The 20,164-nt window shown below is 32.4% G+C and overlaps 1 protein-coding gene across 4 annotated transcripts in view; it reads left to right on the top strand.

The window, feature by feature from the left end:
• The window catches only part of LOC117177542 (serine/threonine-protein phosphatase 4 regulatory subunit 1-like), a 414,898-nt gene extending 394,825 nt beyond the window's left edge, over window positions 1–20,073 (top strand). For all 4 annotated transcript variants that reach the window (XM_033368334.1, XM_033368333.1, XM_033368332.1 and 1 more), the window contains 9 exons: window positions 1,726–1,838; window positions 10,390–10,532; window positions 10,671–10,811; window positions 12,614–12,784; window positions 14,668–14,960; window positions 15,048–15,237; window positions 15,355–16,764; window positions 16,854–17,124; window positions 19,095–20,073. In XM_033368334.1, the coding sequence (XP_033224225.1) occupies window positions 1,726–1,838; window positions 10,390–10,532; window positions 10,671–10,811; window positions 12,614–12,784; window positions 14,668–14,960; window positions 15,048–15,237; window positions 15,355–16,764; window positions 16,854–17,124; window positions 19,095–19,243 (2,881 nt within the window). In that variant the 3' untranslated portion in view covers window positions 19,244–20,073. The remainder of the gene's footprint in view (window positions 1–1,725; window positions 1,839–10,389; window positions 10,533–10,670; window positions 10,812–12,613; window positions 12,785–14,667; window positions 14,961–15,047; window positions 15,238–15,354; window positions 16,765–16,853; window positions 17,125–19,094) is intronic.
• Window positions 20,074–20,164: the final 91 nt, after the last annotated feature.

The raw sequence follows: 20,164 nt of genomic DNA, 5'->3' as shown, positions 1-20,164 counted from the left end.
TCTATTGTTGAAAATTCAACCCTCTTCTAAAAAAATTCGCCTTTTTGGCTCAAAAATGTTACTAATTGGTTAAAAATTTAACTACTTTTTTAAAATTTTGCCTTTTTATGTCGAAGCTTCAACTATTGGGTTAAACATGACATTATTTTTCACACATGAAATTCGTTTTAAAAAATGTTAGAAAACGTAAAATTATGAATTTGAGGAAAATCTTAGATCTATAGTGTAGATCTATTTTCACGTAATGTAATTAGTATCTTCATCTGATTCATAGACATAGGAAACACGGGACTAGGCATGCCATCGTAACTTGGCATCTTACGATGTGCCATTTGATTATGTGCACGAGCATTTTTGCCGACAAACTGTGCATGAAAATATAAACATGTGGGCGCTGCCATGTTGGTCGCGGGACATCAAAAGGTGGCGGACCTCCCCTCTCATTGCATCACCCCCGCAATGGCATGCCTAGTCCCTTTTTTCCTATGTCCATGATCTGATTGATCATTACCATCCCCGATGATAATACAGATCTCTCAAATTAAATTATTTGTTCAATAAGTCATCTTTTTTCTTCGAAAACTCACCTGTTTTTTGCAAGTTACTCTTTTTGGATTGAAAATTTAACTATTTGCTTGAATTTGAATATTTTTTATTTAAAAATTCGAACATTTGATTGAAAATTTAAAAGTTTAGATCGAAATTTTGAAAATTCATCTCTCTTTGTGGAAAATTCAACTATTTAAAAAAAATTCAATTTATTTCGACTTGAAATGTTGAGAATGTAGAAACTGTATAATTATTTTATTTAAAAGAATTTATTGTCCTATTTTCGTAAAAAATGTCCTATTCCCCTGTGTTAGAGAGCAGCATGTTTGGCTGTGAGTAGTTATAACAAACTATTTTTATTCGTAATTCGTATGATGAGAACAAATTTAAAAGAAATGAAAATTGTTCCCCGCGATAAAAGTGGTGACATTTAATTTGTTTAAGTTTGTGAAATTGATATATTTTTCGTTACTAAGTGACTGAATAGAGTTTTTTTTTATTGAAATTTTTGAAATATTTAGTAAGTTCAGTCAATTATACAGAATATTGAACATTTAAAAATATTAAATTTTGATATTAATTTCTCCTATTCTACGCATAAAAGATTCTATATTAAAAATGTTTGCAATTCAAATCCTTGTATTTAAATGATAATAGTCTGAGAAACAAACTTGGATAAAATCAATTTATTGCAAAGTTAGGTGATTTTCAAATTATGTTTTGCGACCAGCCTGTAAAACTGAAAATTTTGGCAAACTTCACCAAAATGTCGTTCTTTTCTACGGAAAAGTATATATAATATTCTTGCCTTCTATAATTTATGATTGCTAATTATTACAGTATAAAGCTAAGATATCCCTTTATTTATTATTATGAAGGGTTTCAATTCAGTGAGTTTAAATTTTCAAATTGATACATATAATTTTTATTTCTTTGTATATTAGTAGTTATTTCAACCACTTGAGACATTATAGTGGTTCTCAACCGGCCTTGTTGCGAATATTCGCATATCTGTTTTACTTTGGATCAAGTGTATGTTACTTTCTTTACTGACTTTTTTAGAATCTATCAACAGCTCTTAAATGTTATAAAAACAGTTAAAGAGAGCAATTAATATCATTAAAATATATAAAAATAATATTACAATTTTTTAACAATTTTATATTTATTTTTCAGACAAATGGTGGGCAGGATCTTGCTGGAATACTTCAAGTCCGCCGTGGATACAAATAGCGAATTAAATGTCGACGAGGTTTTCAATACCGTTCACCAGATCGTCAGCGATCCAGGTATTTCATTAAAAATATAAAAAATTTTAATTGCATTACTTTATTCACTTACGTAAGCTGATAAATATTACTCTAGTGAGTTTTCTCTATGCCTTATCTGATTTCAACTAATAAAATAAACATGAAAAGATGAAGTAACAGTCACTTGTTCATTTGGTTCATATGACGAAGTCCGTGACTGGTTTTCTCTTTTTTTTTTTCATAAAATGTTTGCAGTGACTGGTGTTTAAATAAAAAAAACCACAGTTGGCTCTTGTATTTCGCATCCCGAAAATGGAAATATTATAGAAAATAAACTGGTGCTTCCATTTCCAACTAAGTGACTGTAAATAAATTAACTATTTTGACACACTCGTGTAGCTTATTATTCCTTTTTTTTGTCTGTGGATTTCAATTTTCTTGATAAATCAGATAATTCTACGATGTTGCACCTCTATCTTCTAAATACGTTTTTCGCACGAGAAGCTGGCTTTTATGTTCTCATTTTGCCATCTAACAGAATGTGTGAAAATTATACGAGTGCAATTAACAACAACTTGTTGCACTTATAAGATCGCATTGTTCTGATGTGATATCTGACTACAGCTTAATTTAAATAATTGAATCTTGAGTTTCAGTTAGTTTTTTGCTTGCACCTTTGCCTAATTTTTTGCATAATTAATCGAAAAGTCTTAAATAACTCAAATAACTGAGATTATATTCGTCGTGCCACAGGATTGAAAAAAAATCGAACTGAGCCAAATCCTTGTTACATGCACAAGACTCGCAAATCAGAACTAAGTCTAGACTTCTGGAACTGAAATGTCGTTTTACGCTTGCTTCGCACGAGTATGGACAATTTTCACGTAGTAATTTACTTTTTTGCACTAATATCTTTATATTTTATGCTAGTAAATAAATGTTGTGTTTAAAGTTACGATTTTCTACTTGTACATTTAATTTTTCTTTTAGATATGTAATTGGGTCTTTCTTGTGCCATTTTAATTTCTTTGATGAGTGCGTTTCAATGTCTAATGCCAAGTATATTTGTAATTTAATGTAAGGAATATTTAATAAGAATAAGTTTTATGATCTTTCTTATGTGTAAGTAAGTTAATAGAGGGCTTTAGCCTGACGCAAAGTTTTTTTCAATTCTGTATTTAAAAGTTTTAATACAAAATCATTTCATCTTTAAGATTCGCAAGTCAAATTGATTCATTCAGGCTTTTTGATTCAACAATTTTTTATTTTTAAATTATACCAATTGTCAAAAAATGTCGTTTGGTTTTTTCAACCTATCGAAAACTGTTACGCCTTGCTGTGAAATATCAAAACTTTATTTTAACTACTATAGTTAAAAGAGATTACATTAAATATGCAGAGCATTTGTAGATAGAGCTGTATTTAATTTTAATATTTTCAAAAGTTCAGTGGCGACATTTTTTGCCTAAAATTGTCTTTACCTAAAGAAGGCCGACTCAAGTCACAACAGATACATCCCACTCGGGATCAAAAATAGACTCAGTTCCTTTTAAGAGAATAACGCAGGCAGGGAATGCAGCTGGTTGATAAGAAAAAAGAGGAGAGAGGTGACGAAAGACTGCCCTGTACTTCCGGTGGGGCACGTGCTTAACCGGAAGTCATCGATGGCTTCGAGTGCGAGTGCATGAGAGCGAGAAGACCCGAGCGAGGAGAATAAGGATGAAGCGGGAAGCTTTACATGTCGGAGTATGTTTTATATATGGTGGCAAAGACGCCAGGACCCCCATAGCGCGTGCCCACTGCCAACCCCTTTTCCCTAATGTTTTTACCTCTCTGGAAATGGAACAGGGCGAGCTATTTGCTCTATTCCTAAGCAGCCCATTTCTTTCTCGGCAAACTCAGAAACGTGAAACGTTTGCTGATTCGGGCAATAATCATACTTCAATGCCCCGGAAGATGCAAAAGAAATATTAGAGGCGACATTATTGTTTAAAACTTAAAGAATGGAGCCTTAACCAGGCTTGAGGTTATACATTTTTTCGATTTAAGTTCGCAAAAGTCACAAAATATAGATCTTAATATGAGCGTTTTCTCTATTAAGAAACTTTTTTGAATTTTGAGTAATTGTTGTTATTTTTAGTACCATATGCAATGTATCTTGAGTACGTTTTTCGATTGGGGGTTTAAAAAATTAAGGAGCATGACAGAAGGCACTTTTTTCTTGTATTCTAAGAGTGTTTTGGAAGAGAAGAATTATGCCATTTCCTGAATAATACTAACATCTTAAGTTATTCATGGTTTGGATATTGATAGTTTTATAAAACATTTAATACAAAAAAATAACATGTATTTGAATGTAAATAAATCACTGGAATCACAAACCGTCCCGTTTTTGTATTTAAAACGCCTAAAATGAAGAATTTTGACCTGATTTTTCCCTTTTCGCCCCCTTTTTTTTAGTGTTTTAATATATTTTTTATATTATTCGAAATTATAATAGGGGAGTTAATTCTTTTGAATAAAATTTATGGGGCTACTATTATTAAATTCAAATTTTCTAATATTTAAAGTAAACAATTTTATTTTCAAGAAAGTAGATGCAACTTCAACTAATGTGATGAATCTTCAACAAAAAGACAAACAATTTTTTAACAGAGCGTTTCATCATTCAATCTAGTACTTGAATTTTCAACCAAAAAAAGCTGAATTCTTAATGAAAAATGTAATAGTTGATAGATCAACAAAAAACATTTTAATTTTAAATCAAAGACTTGTATTAACAAAAAAGAAGATTATTCAATAAATTGGTTACTATCAAGTTGCTGAATTTATAAAAAAATAGAAATTTTCAAAAAAAAATAGAGAAATTTTAATCCAAGTGTTGAATAATTGAATTGAATTGAGCAATAGTTCAATTCTTATTTAAAAAAATTGATTCTCAAAAAAATGTAAACCAGTTGAATTCAAGTAAACTTCAAGTTAAATTTAACGAAAAACTGAATTTTGAGCCAATTCACAGCTTCTTTTGGCTTGATAGCTTTTTATTACCAAGATTATCCATATTTTCATAAAATATGAAATAAGTATAGGTCGTCAGAGGAGTCAGGGGGATTAAAAATGGTAAAAAATCGTCCACGTCATTTATGGACGGCTCCTAACGAAAAATGTAATAGGTGACAATTCAACAAAAAAATATTTTCATTTTTATTTAAAATATCCAAAAAATAAGAATTTTTAACATGTTGAATCCTCAAGCAAACAGTACACTTTCTATCAAATGATATGAATTTTCAATCCAAAAGACGAATTTGCATTAAAAAAAAGACTTTCAGTCAGATGAAACGAGAAGAATGATATCAAAAGTTTTTAATAGTGAATAAAATCCACCTTGAGTCCCCTTTTTACATTTTCATCAGGGAAGGTGTTATTTTTACAAAAAAATGAATCAGTGAACCTCTGTGACCCCTGAAATCATTCGAGTAACAGATTTTTTTATTTTATCCAGCCTTTGCGAAAGATTCTTCAGAATGGATGATTAATGAATCTGAAGCAATAAATAAGGGTGGTTGATATAAAGAAGAAGGCACGTGCTAGGTAGAAGTAGAAAAAAATGCTACTCCTGACCCAGTCTAACCCCGTACGACCCTTCTTCCTTTGGGTGATTTGGAAACAAAATACGACCTCCCTGCCATATGGATAGAGAAAGAATATCGTGCACCTTTAAGCGGTTTTAGGGGATGATGGATAGAAAGTAGCATCCTTAAACTTTGATATTTTTGGATGATGTCTGGTGCAGGGCTCTAGCGGATGAGATAGATAAGGAGGCCACATAATGATCGATGGTTGGAGGCTGGCTTCATGTGGGGTTGTCGGGCAGGATGTGGATATATCTTACGATCTGGTGCACTGGTTGAGGAAGCAGGAAGAGTGTATCAAAGCACGGTTGTAACTAGTAATTATTTACAACTTTTTTCTTTAGCTCTGTATTTTTTTTTTTTTTTTCAAAATCATCGGCCCCTTTTGACACAATCGCAACTGTGAGTTTCACCCCCTTTTTGCGTTAAGATTAACAATGCGGTTTTTTTGGAAAAGTCTTACAAGTATGCTTCCATATAAAAGATTTTACTTTTATATGGAAGCATATTTTTTTACCCAGAATCAGAAAATCTTGTTTTTTTTAACATGCAAAAAATATTAACATAATCATACTAAGGTTTAAATATTGGGAATCAAAATACATATAAATTCTGTGAATTAAATAGACGTGGAACAATAATGAAATTAGATATAGAAAACATGTGTTCATAATCAGTAAATCTTACAAACGTATAATTAAATATAAGTTTATTTTACCATTTTTTTCGTTGAGAATTTGTCTTGTGGTTAAAAATGTTATAATTTTCTTGAAAATTGAACGGTGTTCATGCATACATTTAAAACTTTTTCGTAGAAATTTCATGTTTTTGGCAAAAAATGCAATTGTTTCGTTCACCTTTTTTGATATATTCAACTGTTACTTTTTTGTTGCGAGAGGTTAAAATTGATCTAAAATGGGATCATTTTTCTGGCAAAAAAATGACCGAATTTTGTTTCCAATTAGATTGGTTTGGCTTCATTTTGAACACGGTTTATTAAGATTTAGAACAAAGTAACCTAAGAGTTTAAATATTTTTTTCTTTTTTCAATTATTAGTATTCGAAGAACTATTGAAATTTACTGTTAATTATCTAATCATACTGAGGAAATTGAAACCTTTTATTTATTAAATATTACCTTAGGTCGGTCGAATTTTTTCAAATACGATAAAAAAATTCTAATATCTATGGGTTATATTTTCAGTGAAATACTGCAATAAGATTCTAATATTTTTTTGGCGCTAGAATATTCTTTTTCTATAATTGACATTCTAAAGAGCAGATGACAGGCACGTGCTGCGAAAAGCATTTCGGGACGGTATCTGCTTCACCGCCCGTTTTCCTTTTCACTCGGACCAGTTTCTTACACCCTGATCCCGCCAGTTCCCTCATTTTCTTTCTTAAGTGGGGATAGACTTTCTGCTTCCCGCCAAAGAAAAACTGGAAACAGCCGGTGTAGACTGGTGCGTCAAACTAAAAATCCAACCAGTTGCACCCACGCCTTCCCTACAGCTGTATCGTTCTCCCAAATTTTATAGTTCGGATAGCATGGCATTTTTCTCATTTCGAAGAATAATTTTCTACAAAATTCCAAATATGTATTTTGGTTTCAAACTTGTGCACGTACTGTTGAAAGGCGATTTTAGGATTTCGTGAAATATTTGTGTTTGTGAGTATAATTCTATATTTTTGCCGCGCGAAAAGATATTGATTTTAAGAGATTGTAAAATTTTGATATTATGTAAGTGTAAGAAATAAATTATGTAAAAAGAATTCCTATTTAGACAGAATTGATTTTTTTCGTGTATCCAATTTTTGGAAACATGCAATTTGTTTGTAATTTAGGGCACATATAATATTACCCTTATTTATTAAGGATAACCTAGCCAGTATTTTTCTATGCAGTGACCACCCACCCTTTGAAGTTTTTGATTAAAATAAAATAAAAATTCTAGTCGACTATTAAGATTTGTTTTGTTTTAAGTCTGGAAATTCTGGATGAATATCCCTATCCGGTTTAAAAAAAAGAAAAGGTGCGAGTTTCCCCTAATCTGCAAAAGCTAGCTGTCGGGGAGGTAGTAGGCGCTTGCGGCGTTTCTTTTCATTGAGGCATTCGAATCCTTGGCACCCCTCTGTCTTCTTCTCCTTCTTCTTCTTCTCAGTTATCTCCTTCTCCCTTTCCGTCAAGGATCTATGGAGGATTCAAATGTGCCTGAGAATGGTTTCATTGCCGACAGGTTTTGTCCCTTTTAAGGGATAGAAAAGACCATCCTCATAGATAATAGACTGCATCCTTCGTTCCTGGAAGTGTAACAGATTAAAGGAAAAAAGACCGCATGACTTACGCTTTATGAATTTTTGAGAAATCTCTTCGATTCCTTGAATGACGGATTTTCGAAGAAATGGGGAGAAATAGTTAGAGCAAAATTGGCCATTTTTGTTTCTTGTTTTATCGGTTTAAACATTTTTGTTATATAATGCATTTTGATCTTTTTGTGAGAATGGTGTTTGCTTTTCTCTCTTCGGAATAAACTTTCTACTGTTCTGGTCAAAAATTTGTTGAGGAATTCCGATCTTCTTTTTCCTTTAAAGTCAATAGAATCTTGACGAGAAGTTCAGCCCCCTCTATTAAATACCGTATAGAAACTTATACAAATAGACAAGAGGATATATAGAACCATATATAGAGCCGTATAAAATTTCGATATCACTATATGGTTCTATATATCCTTTTGTTCATTTCTATAGGTTTCTATAAGACATTTAATGGAGGGTCGTGTATATGATTGATTGCAAATTCAAAAACAATGAGGAATTTTCTATAAATTTACAGTCTCACTCAGTTCAGTGAGCTGAAGACAAAATGCTAAGGTTGCCTCAAGCAAGAACGAAACTACAATTTAGGGTTTCATTTCATACTTTCGAACGAAAACGTATTTTTATTCTTTTGAAAATATTAAAATTAAATACAGATCTATCTACAAATGCACATACATACGCAAATTAAAAAATATTTCTATATTCCTCATATCTGAATTGTATGGAAAATCGATTTAAAAAATCGTATTTTAAAATTCTAGCTTTTCCACTGATAAAAATAAAATGATTATAGGTACAATATTAATTAATATAATTAACATGGGCCTCGTAGGTTAGGGAAAACCTAGAAATCAGGGGAATGTCAGTGATTTTGAAAAAAAATCTTGCAAAAGTCAGGCAATTTCTATATAACTCTAGGATAATAAATTTAAAAAATCCTAACTTCAATTTAAAATTGTTTAAAATTTTATCTTCTTTGGTAGTGGATTCAACTATTTTGTTGAACATTCGTCTTTTTTTTGTTGAATTTAACTGTTATTGATATAAAATTAAAATATTTGTTGGTTGAAACATCTACTATTTCATTATTCGTTGAAAATTAATATTTTTTATTGAAAATTAAACTACTTGGTTGAAAGATAAATCACTTTGTTAAAAAATCTTTATGTTTTGTTAAAGATTCATTATTTTAGTTCGAAATTCATCTCTGGTTAAAAGTTAAATAATATTTTTTTTTATTGATAATTAATTTTCTTAACTAAACATTCTAATATTTCAGTGAAAAGTAAATCAGTTTAGTTGATACTTAATCTCTTCGGTTGAAACTGGAACTATTTTATTAATTTATATTTTTTATTTGAAAATTCAAATACTTAAGTAAAAGTTGAACTACTTTGTTACAAACATATTTTTATGTTTGAAGCTTCATCTCTTTGATTCAAAATTTAATCTTTTTTTCTATTAAATTTATCTTTTTGTTTCGAGATTTCATCATTTTGGTTCCAAATTTATCTCTATGGTGGAAAATATAACTATTTTTTTGTAAATTATTCTTTTACCGAAAAATTAACTTTTCAAATTTTGGTTAAAAATTGACTTTTTTTATTTGACAATTGCATTTTTTTTATAGAAAATTACACTTTTGTGAATATCCACTATTAAATTTAAAAAAAAAAATTATCTTCGTATATTTAAAATTCTAGTATTTACTAGCACATTTTTCGTGGAGATTAGGTGGATTAATGTTCTTGTAGAAAATTCATCTTTTTGAGGTCTAAAATTCAACTTATCGGGTTGAAAATTTAACTGTCTTTTAAAAAATTGTTTTTCTATTGCTCATAACTTTAAATATTGGTTTGAAAATGCAACTGTTTTTGGTTGAAGTTGAATCTCCTTGTATTAAAAATTTTAGTATTTAGTTGAGAACTAAACTATTCTGTCAAAATTCTTGTTTAAAAGTTCATTGTGTTTGTTAAAAATTCAACTGTATGTTTAAAGATGGAAGGATCTTTTCATGTTGAAATTTGATCTCTGCAGGTAGAAAATTCAAGTATTTTGTTACAGGTTAAACTAATATGTAGGTAATTTCTTCTTTTTAAAATGGAACTGTCTTCTAAAAAATTCCATCATTTGGTTAAAAATTCAAAAATGTCGTTAAAGTTCAATTATTTTATTAAAAACTTTTTTTTTGAGTCAACGGAATTCGCAGAATAAAAATTCAACGGTTTTCGTAGAAAATTCTTCGCTTTAAAATTAATGTAATTTTTGTTGTTGAAATAAGAAAAAAATGTTAATCTTTAATTTGATTGTTTTATTTCATCCACAAATAATTCTATTGTAAAAATGCTTCAAGATTGAAATGTTTGGCTTAGAATATCAATGGCCAGCAAAAATGCAAACAGATATCAGGGAAAAGTCAGGGAATTTGTTTAATTAAGTTTTTCAGTCACCCTGAATTCACCTTCAAGCATTGAAAACTTATTTGCATTATATTAAAATATTACAATTTTAAACATGATAAATAGGATAGAATATAAATATATTATGGTTTTATTATTCGCATTTTCTTTAGTTTCGTAAAATTATAAAGAATTAAAAATACGTTTGTAATTAAAATACGACTATTTTATTTACAGAACCATCAATTAGGTTGGACTTGGTTGAACAGCTTCCACATGTGGTGATAATGTGTCAGGAAACGCCCCATCTTTTTGGGGACGTTGTATCCCGCTACATACTTGGGATCATCCTGAAATATCTCCGCGACTCCGATAACCAGGTATTGCATTTGTAAAAATTTCACCTTCGATTTAACATCGTTTTTAAGTTTATCCTAGACCTTCTTTGTTTGGAATGCAATGTAATGTTACCAAGTTTGCATTTTCACAAAGTTTTAAATAATTTAAATCTGTTACAGGTGCGACAAACTGCACAAGCAGCCCTGATTGCTATAGTCGAACGAGGAATTCTGAGCAAGAAACAACTAGAATATGAAATCTGTCCTGTGATTCTGAAGATGACCTACATGCAAATCGAGTTTCTCAATACAGCTATAGTTGTAAGTTGATTTTTCTACAATCCTCTTTTTATTGAGTAATTTCCTGTCTTTCTTAAATATCTTGAATGTAACTTTTCTCTCTGGCTAAAATAATTTGTAAAGTAAATTTCAAAAGAAAATAAGACTTATATGTTATGCGTTAGAGGTTAGAGACAAAGGTTAATTTGAAAAAGGTAAGAATTTTAGAGATTTGCGGAAAAAGACAAGAGCCTGTGCGGATTCCAGGTGAAAGACATGGGTAGTGAGATGTTCACGAGCAATCGCGTCTCACTACCTTGTCTTTCATGCGGCGTTCGTCTACCTTCAACTTGACATCTTGATTCACCAAGAAGGATCGTACTTCCTTACATAAAAGAGTAATGATTCTCTGAAGATAAAAGTAAAATGATGAAGAGCGTATTCCGGATAAGAGATACTGTAGAAAAACAGATCTTTTTCACTTCGTTTAGATGGAACTCGAGGAAGCAAATGATGAGAAACTGGAGAAAGAATCTTGAGAGAAAGAAAGGAAAGAATCTCTGTAGAAGAATGTGGGAAGTGAACTCCTCAACGTGCAGGAGTTGCGGGCATGCTTTTACCATCAAAGTTGGTTTGTCATAGAGATAGACTATCACAGCCAGCTTTGATGAGCAAAATTGTGTCCGATTTCACCGAGTTGTGTGCTTTTAATGACAAGTCGGAGAATGAGAGAGCGAGGACAAAATTAACCGAGAGAAAGGGAGGGTGAGAGAGAGCGCGCGCGCGAGAAAGAGAGAGTAAAAATACGCAGGGAAGAAGCAGTCAAAAGTACTTTTGCGGTCCGAAACATCAAATTGGTTGTGGAATGTTTCGAGTCATATCACAGCCACTTTGATGAGCTTGGCCCGCAGAATTGATCGTCACGTTCTTGGATAGTACGCGGATAATTTGACGCCGTGAAAGATAATCTTCTTAATCTACATTCTTGTTTGTTGTTGTTATTGTTGTTTACTAATTGCTGCTCAACTTCTCGCTTTGTATGTATTGATTCTTTGTAACAAGCTTGATTTCAGATAGTTACCATAGGATGTTCGATTTTGCAGAAAACATTGGAACGCGATCCAATCGTCAAATTGGTTGTGGCGTGTTGTTTTTGACATTCATATCACAGCCATTTTTGACGAGTTGGGTTGCCGTTTTTCTCATCAGTTTGAAGACTCAGAAAGAGCAGATCAGGCCGAAGAAACATTAAAAAAGGATGGCTGCGTCGCTCACAAAGTGGCTGTTGTATGTTGATTCCAAGTTTTCATATCACAGCCAGCTTTGATGAGCGCTGCGACATCCCCTCACCTGCAATCGTTCTCATCGACATTTGTCCTTTTTGTGAATTATTTTCTAATTATTGGCACCCAATCTTTGATTTTTTTTATGTAAGAGTTTATAAATTTTTCGGTTTTTTGAAAATCTATTTTCAGAAAAATATTTCCCTCGACTGTATGGATGGTTTATGACACTTGGACTGTACAAAGGCAAGATCGATTGTTCCACCCGTCAGAGTGGCTGTGATGTGGTATCTCGACTCATATCACAGCCAGCTTTGATGAGCGGAACGGTACGATAAAAATCTTCTGCATGGACAATACTATTTTCTTCAATTTCAATCTTCTTTTTTTCTTCGATACTCTTATTAAGAAAATATTTGGCGTTGATATTAAATTATTTTAATGTATCTACTTTTCTTTAAAAAACATTTTTCGTCTCAAACTTGTACTTTTTGAACTTTTACTCTTAAGAAAGTTAATTTTCATTGGAATATTTTATAAAATTTTTTTTTCGTTCTGCAGCTTATAAGCAAACTGGGGCCATATATGGGAAGTGAACTCTTAGAGAGGGTTTTACTGGACAGATATCTGGTTCTCTGCGAGGATGACAAATTCTTCGTCAGGAAGGTTTGCGCCTCTTACTTAGGCGAAATATGTGCGGCCATCACGAAAACAGTGGTTTATAAAAAATTAGTAAGTATAAATCATATTTTATTGGAGAAATTAAGCACCTTATATTGAAGAAACTTAAGGATGTTTACTGGAACAAGAGAATGGCGAAATAAACTTCAATTTTCTTATACAAGAAAAATATGTTGAATTATTTTTAATTTAATGTTACTTGAAATACGATTTAAGTTTTAAATTGAAAACTTTAAAGCATTTTAAAAATTTCAAATATGCCCCTCTTTAGCCTTGATATGGTAAATTTTAAATTTATTCCTTCAATTTTTAAATCCTCGAATTTAAGAAAATCTTAAATATTTTGAAGACAAATTTAAAAATATTCAAGATTGAAGAATTAGATACAGAAAAAAATCGATTGAAAATCCCAAAATTGTATAATTACTAATTCAATTTCAAATCAGGCAAAATTTCAAGATAAGCCTAGGTCATGGTGTCGGCATGATTTGTTATTTAAATATATAATTCTGTGGTGAAAATAATGGAACCCGTATTTCGCAGTTAATTCTATTACTTATATTTTTTCCAATAATTCGAATATTACTTGCGAATTCTTAAGAATGGGCACATTTTTCACGATCCTAGTTATTTGGATTTTTTTTTGTTGGACGTGGGAATTTTTACGCTTATAAATGTTCCCAACAAAAATTTTAATTATAAAATTACAAAATGGCGACCGTTTTTCTAATATTCTTGAAAGTGCATTTTCTTAAAAATCCCACTTACGTTTTTATATTTTTTAATAGCTTACAAAATATATTACATACCTCTTAGTTTTGTTAGTTTTTTTTAAGTTTACAACCTCATCGAAAAGTTGTACGAAAATTATTTCTTGCTTGTTTTGACGTTTTGCATCGTTTTCGTTGAAAAATAAAAAATTTAATTTTAAGAAAAAAGATTACCCTGACTCAAAAATGGGATAGCCCATATAAAACTGGCTTTCTCATATAAGCAGAAATACTGAACAAAATATAAAAAAAAAATGAAAAAGGTGAGGCTTTCCAGATAATCTTTTTTATTTTTCCATCAAATTTTTAAAAGCTCACCAAATTATTTTCAGGAAAATCCCATCTTGTTATTTTTTTTTAATATTGTTTACAATGTTTCTACTAATTAAAAAGGCATCCTAGCAGTTTTATGTGGGATAAAAATTGTTAAAGAAACTGTGACCTACCAATACAAAACTAAAAAAGAGAAAGTATTCCCATTTTGTATACAAAATAAAAAAGTTTCTGTCAATTTTTGAGGATTCGCGGTTAATCTTCGAATGGTTGTAATAAATCTAAAAATTGTGATTAAACTAAAATAAGCGTTCCTTTATTTTCACCATAAATTTATATATCTAAATACCATATATTACTGACACCCTAAGATGGAAACATTTCTTATTTGAAATGGAATTGGTCAAATTTCTTTTAAATTCGAAAGTTTTCGCACTTGAATATTTTTAAAATTGTTGATACGTTTAAAATCGAATTATTTCAAATGGAAACTTTATTTATAATTGAAAATTGAAAAAGTTCCAAATTTAACAATACATTACGAAATCGTTAAAACTCTCAAAATGCTTTCATTTTTATAGTCTTCGATAGTTCTTCGTTACTCCAGAAATTTGCAAAGCTTCCATTTTAATCTATTATACCCTAAAGTTGAAATTCAAGCTTTCAAAAGGCTTTCATCTTAAATTTGTTATATCGATGTCTCTATTCAATATGATCAGCAAAATAGCTTACAAGGCCCACAATTTAAATTTTTACAATATTCAAACCTTTGAATTAAAATCTCTTTTAAATATTTAGTTTTGAACTTCAGAATTGTTACTTGAATCGGATATATGAAGTTGCCATCCAGACTAAAGAACTTTGTATTCTAAACTGAGATTTTGTTTACAGCTACCTAAATATATCAATTTGTGCATGGATGAAATTTGGGGTGTGAGAAAAGCCTGCGTGGATGTCATGTTATCCGTTGCTTCCTGCGTTACCATACACGAATATCGTTTGGTGCTTTCAAAACTACTAGCGACTCAGTTGAACGATGAGTCGAAATGGGTGCGGACATCTGCTTACCAAATTCTAGGACCCTTTATATCGATTTTCGCAAGGCAGTTCTCTGGCCTGAGATACAATCAGTTTGGAGATTTTGTGATGTCTCATAGTCAAGGTTCTACACTCCGACAAAACATGTACGTATTGTATGCTCTTATCCAATTTGAAGTTGTTTTCCTTGAGTTATGAATCGCGATTCTATTAGTTTTATATTATCTTTCTAGAGTACCTTCCACGAAAAACGAGTCGGTAGTGGGACCAAACGACATATTCGCAACGCCACTCGAGCGGGAAATTGGAGTTTTGGGGATTGATATGTATGTTTCGAATAAAGGAAAAGTGCCATCAAATGGAAAGAAGAAGAATGATTCTATGTACTTTCCAATATCCAACTGGCTAGGTGAAATCGCTGAGGTATACCATTTTGCTCTCTTATATTTACATTTAAAAATCAGGTTCAATCCGTCCTTTGTAAATTTTAGGTTTGTAAATTGTAGGAAAATATACGGAAATTAAACATTTTCTTTTTAGAGCGAAGAACAAACAGACGGTTCGGGTGAGGCATCCGGAGATGATGTAAACAAATTCAACCCCTTCCAGTATTACTACATTCCTCCGGAAATGCCGTTAGATTTGGAATTGGTTCAGCCTTGCGATAAAACATCTAGTGAAGATGTTGGTGGAGAGGGTTTTGAAGAAGTCTTCGATGACGTTTTCAGTGAAGCGCTGAGTGAGAAAACGGCTCAAGTGTTGCCCGGAGGTTCTTGGCAGCAACAGACTGAATCGCCCCCGCAATCTGTCGCCGACAATGTCGTCAGCAATAGAAAACCGTCCACCACGAGTTCAAGTTTAGAAAAGCCAAAGGCAGAGCAATCGGATGGCGCAATCCGAGAGGAGAACTTAGAATCTGACGTTTCAAAGCTTTATAGTAATTTTGTAATAGGATTATACACTACTCCTATTAAGCCGCCCAAAATCAGTAATTTAATTAGGGAAACTGCTGAAAATGTGGAAATCTCAAACATCGAGCAAGTCGAAACAGAATCGACTAAAAAGTCGCATCAAGATTTTGAAGAAGAACCTATGCACGAATCCGGGGACAAGGCAGACAATTCGGAATGTGACAATAAAACCTGTGATGTGCAGCCAAAGTCAGAATCTTTGAATGACGCTTGCGATGTTTCAAATCTTAGTCGAGATGTTGAAACAGGAGAATATAATACTCCGCCTACCAGTGCGTCCAACAAAACTTGTGATGCGCGGCCAAAGTCCGAATCATTGAATGACACTGTCGATGTTTCAAATCTTAGTCGAGATTTTGAAGAATATAATACTCCTCCTATCAGAGTGTCCAGCGAAGAGAGCGCGGGCGAAATCGTACCCCAATTCCTGATTGACTACTTTGTGTCGATGGTCGACCCCTCGCCACTGACTGACATCGGAACGGAAATCCACCATCAATGTGCCTTCTACTTTCCTGCGGTTGTGATGACTCTCGGCAGGAAGAACTGGCATCAACTCAAGAACGCCTATCAAGCTCTGGCTAGCGCCGTACAGTGGAAAGTTCGGTGCACTCTTGCCTCGAGTATTCACGAAATCGCCCTAATTTTAGGCGAAGAACTCTCGGGCAGCGACCTCGTGCCGATCTATGATGGATTTATCAAAGATCTCGATGAGGTTCGAATAGGAGCGCTTAAACATCTTAATACATTCTTGAGAGTCCTGAGGCCAGCCGATCGTCAGCAATATCTGCCCAAGTTGTCCGACTTTGTTGTCACGGACAATGAGTGGAATTGGAGATTCCGAGAGGAATTCGCTGGACAGCTCGTGAAACTTGTTGTTCTTTACAAACCTGAGGACGTTTCTGAACATATCGCCCCGCTGGCTTTACAGCTACTGCAGGACAAAGTTGCCGCTGTCAGGCAAATTGCTGTTTCATTGGTCAGTTTAATCACTAATTCAAACAGTTTTTCATTTTGAATATTTTTTAGAGGCGTATTTGAAAGCGTACAATATAATTATTATTGCAGATAACGGTCATTACAACGTATTTGAGAGACGAGAAGGCTCTGGTGACAGCTTTAATTCAGGAACTTCGAGATTTATTATCACTCAACAAATGGACATGTAGGCAAACTTACGCTCTCGTTTGTTCACAATTAGTCAGAGATACGGCAATTGATAGGGACGTTTTTGGCAAGGAAATGATGCCGTGTCTTCTGAGACTGTCGGAAGATAAAGTACCGAATGTCAGATTGGCGGTCGCCAGGTGTTTGTCAACGGATATCATTCCCGTGTCACGTAAGTCATTTTTTAATTACTAAATTTTATTTATTTGTCCTTGTAAAACAGTACAGGGATGATCACAATCGAAAAAATTCCCCTTTTTCTCCGCTTCTCTTTAATTAGACTACATTTGAGATTGATTACAATATTTGAATTAAGCGGAAAATTTCAGATCGGAAAGTAGTCTCGAGATTGAATTTTAAAATTTCAACTTGCATTTGTTTAAAATTTACTGAACTTATCAATGCCAACTTACCAATGATTTTTCAGAATTTTCTGTAAAGTTAGCCCTGAAAATTCCACAAGCCTTTCAACGAGCAAATGTAAATAAAAATTTCACGTCTCAAATGTTATTTTTAAATCTTATGTATAACAATTTTGATAAAGTTGACTTGACCGATTTCTAAGCTAAACTATTTAGGATTCAAATAAATTTCTTAAGCAAAATAAAATAATACTTTGGGCAAAGAAGTATCACGATTTAATTATTAATTATGGTATTTTTTTAGTAAATAAAATATTTTTGATTATGTGAACGATTTCGAACATAAAAATTGTTTAAAACATTTTATGTTTTGTTGTACTTTTTTATACAGCCGTAAATGGATTTCCAACTTATTTGCCTTTACTTATTAACCGCTGAAAATGGAAGAAAATTGATAATAAGTTTTTCAAATATAAACTTCACGTTTTCACCTTACGTAACAATCTTAAGAAAGAAAAAAATATTTTGGGCGTAGAAGTATCACGGTTTAATGATTAATTATGGTATTTTTTTAGTAAATACGAAAATATTTTTGTCGGACTTTTTTATACAGCCGTAAATGGATTTCCAACGGCCTACCTAGCCAAATACTATTTGCCAATGGTTACCCGTTTCAAAAAAAATAACTTAACGAATTTTTGTCATATTATTGCAATTTATATTTATTAAATTTAACTTTTAATTTTCTTTGACTTTCAACAATTGAATTTTTAAAGGTTGAAATTTAATTTTCAACTGTTGAAAATTACAAGTTAAATTTTCAATGGTTGAAGATACAAGATAATTGGAAATGGAATTATTAACTGTTGAAAATTGAAGAAAATTGATAATTATGTTTTCAACAGTTGAATTTTCGTCAATTTCCAACTGTTGAATTCAGTATGAGAATTTCATAAATAATGATTTGCACCCATAAAACAAAAATTTAGAACAAAGTCGTTTTTTTTCTCGAAAACTCATCGCTACTGGCAAACAATGTTAACAAAAAAAATTAATAGTCATTTAATGGAGTCTCGGTAGGGAACTTATGAGATAAAAAAACTCTGAGAATGGCATTGTAACTGTACACAAGTTGTTGTTTTACCTAATGTTATTAAAAGTACAAGGGAAACTTTAATAATAACTTATTGTTTGAAATTAAATAGCGTGAATAAAGAGCACGTAGCGAAGCGTAATGTTAGGCCTGTGAAGGTTTATCATGTCTTTTCACGCTCCAGTAATTTTTAAATCAAAACGTGGTCCTTTTTAAAATTCTGTCCTTGAATGTAAAGTAGGAGTAACATGTTACTTTTCAGTTGCAACTTTCAGAATACAGATTATCTTTAATCAAAGGGTTGTCCAGTCAACTTTTAAATGTACACCAGATATTAAGATTTCAGATATTTCAAATGATTTTACAAAGATTTGGTAGGTTTCAGAAAGATTTCACAAAAATTTCAAGAATTTTCAAAAGGTTTTACATTCATTTCAAATAATTCACAAAAATGTTTAAGATTTCGTGAAGATTTCAAAATGTTTGTCACTTATTTCCCATTATTTAAGGAAGATTATAAAAAATGTCCCAAAAGATTTCAAAGAATTGACAGACATTGAAGAAGATTTACCATTTTGAAGGATTTCACAAAGAACGCCCTAGCCAGGTTGCAGAATTTATCTACCCCTCGCCTTTCCTTCAAATATTGAAATTTGTTTCTGAAGTAATTTTTAATTTTGTTAACAGAATGGTTCGAGGCCGAACTCATGGAAACGATCGTTAAGAAGTTGAAAAAATTGCACTGCGACCCTGATCGCGACGTGCGAGTACTAGCTGGGGGACGTGAAATCATCGAGCCAGGCGATTGTCATACTTTTCTCTTAGACGCTTTCTAACATAAGTTGATCTCGTCTTCTGGAATGTCACTAACGGACCCTTAATCAACCCAGGAACTTCCTGAAGAGTAAAAGGTAGAACAAGCGTCGTGAAAAAGAGAGAAAAAAAAGTAGGCTAGCGGGGAATCTTGTCCCCAATGCATTTGTAACGGAAGCTCAAGTTTTTTTTCTACACATTTACGCTACCAACGAGGGTTGACAAGTGACTTTGATAAAATGCTGTCGACGACTTTAGAGAATAAATTTCGGGTTCTCGAGCCTTTTTAATAAGAAACCGTGAAAGAGCCGATTGTCAAAAGACAGTGTGAATGCCAGAATGTTGTAACTGCGTGTTATGAATGCCTACGCGAATCCTTTGTGATCGTTTTGATTTTAAGTTGTCGACAGAGAAAGAATTGTCAGCTTCGTGCATTTTGTTAATTTTTTAAGCAAGTATTGATTTCTGCGTGCATCAGAGAGGAGGAGGAGGCGGTGGCGGCAAGCCCATGGAATCCGTTGGTCCCTTCAGGATCAATAACTCTTGATTCCAGAGATACGTTTAAGTCAGAGTTTTGAAGTTAGACCTTAACAAGCGGCTCGCTCCTTAATCCAGCGTTCTGTCAAACCTACCGGAGCCTAAATAAAATCAAATGGATAATGGAATTGCAAACTGCGTCCAAGTTTTATCAGTTACAAAATAAGAATCGCGTCTTGTTGCGAGATCCGAGCGTCAGTCGTTTTGCGATCAGACGTGAAGCATTTTTTTAGCACCTGTGAATATTTACGCATTTGGATGGAAGATATCTTATGTATAAACGAAAGAAAAATAAACTTCAAGCGATTTGTTACATTACTTGTTTGTTCATTGTGAACCACTCTTTTTGTGATTGATCTCCTTGAAATGTAATCATTAATTTTCAGATATGCCTATGTCAATGTAGA

This window comes from Belonocnema kinseyi, chromosome 7, assembly GCF_010883055.1.
Source record: "Belonocnema kinseyi isolate 2016_QV_RU_SX_M_011 chromosome 7, B_treatae_v1, whole genome shotgun sequence".
Taxonomy (NCBI): Eukaryota; Metazoa; Arthropoda; class Insecta; order Hymenoptera; family Cynipidae; genus Belonocnema; species Belonocnema kinseyi.
This window is presented reverse-complemented; position numbering and strand designations above follow the sequence as displayed.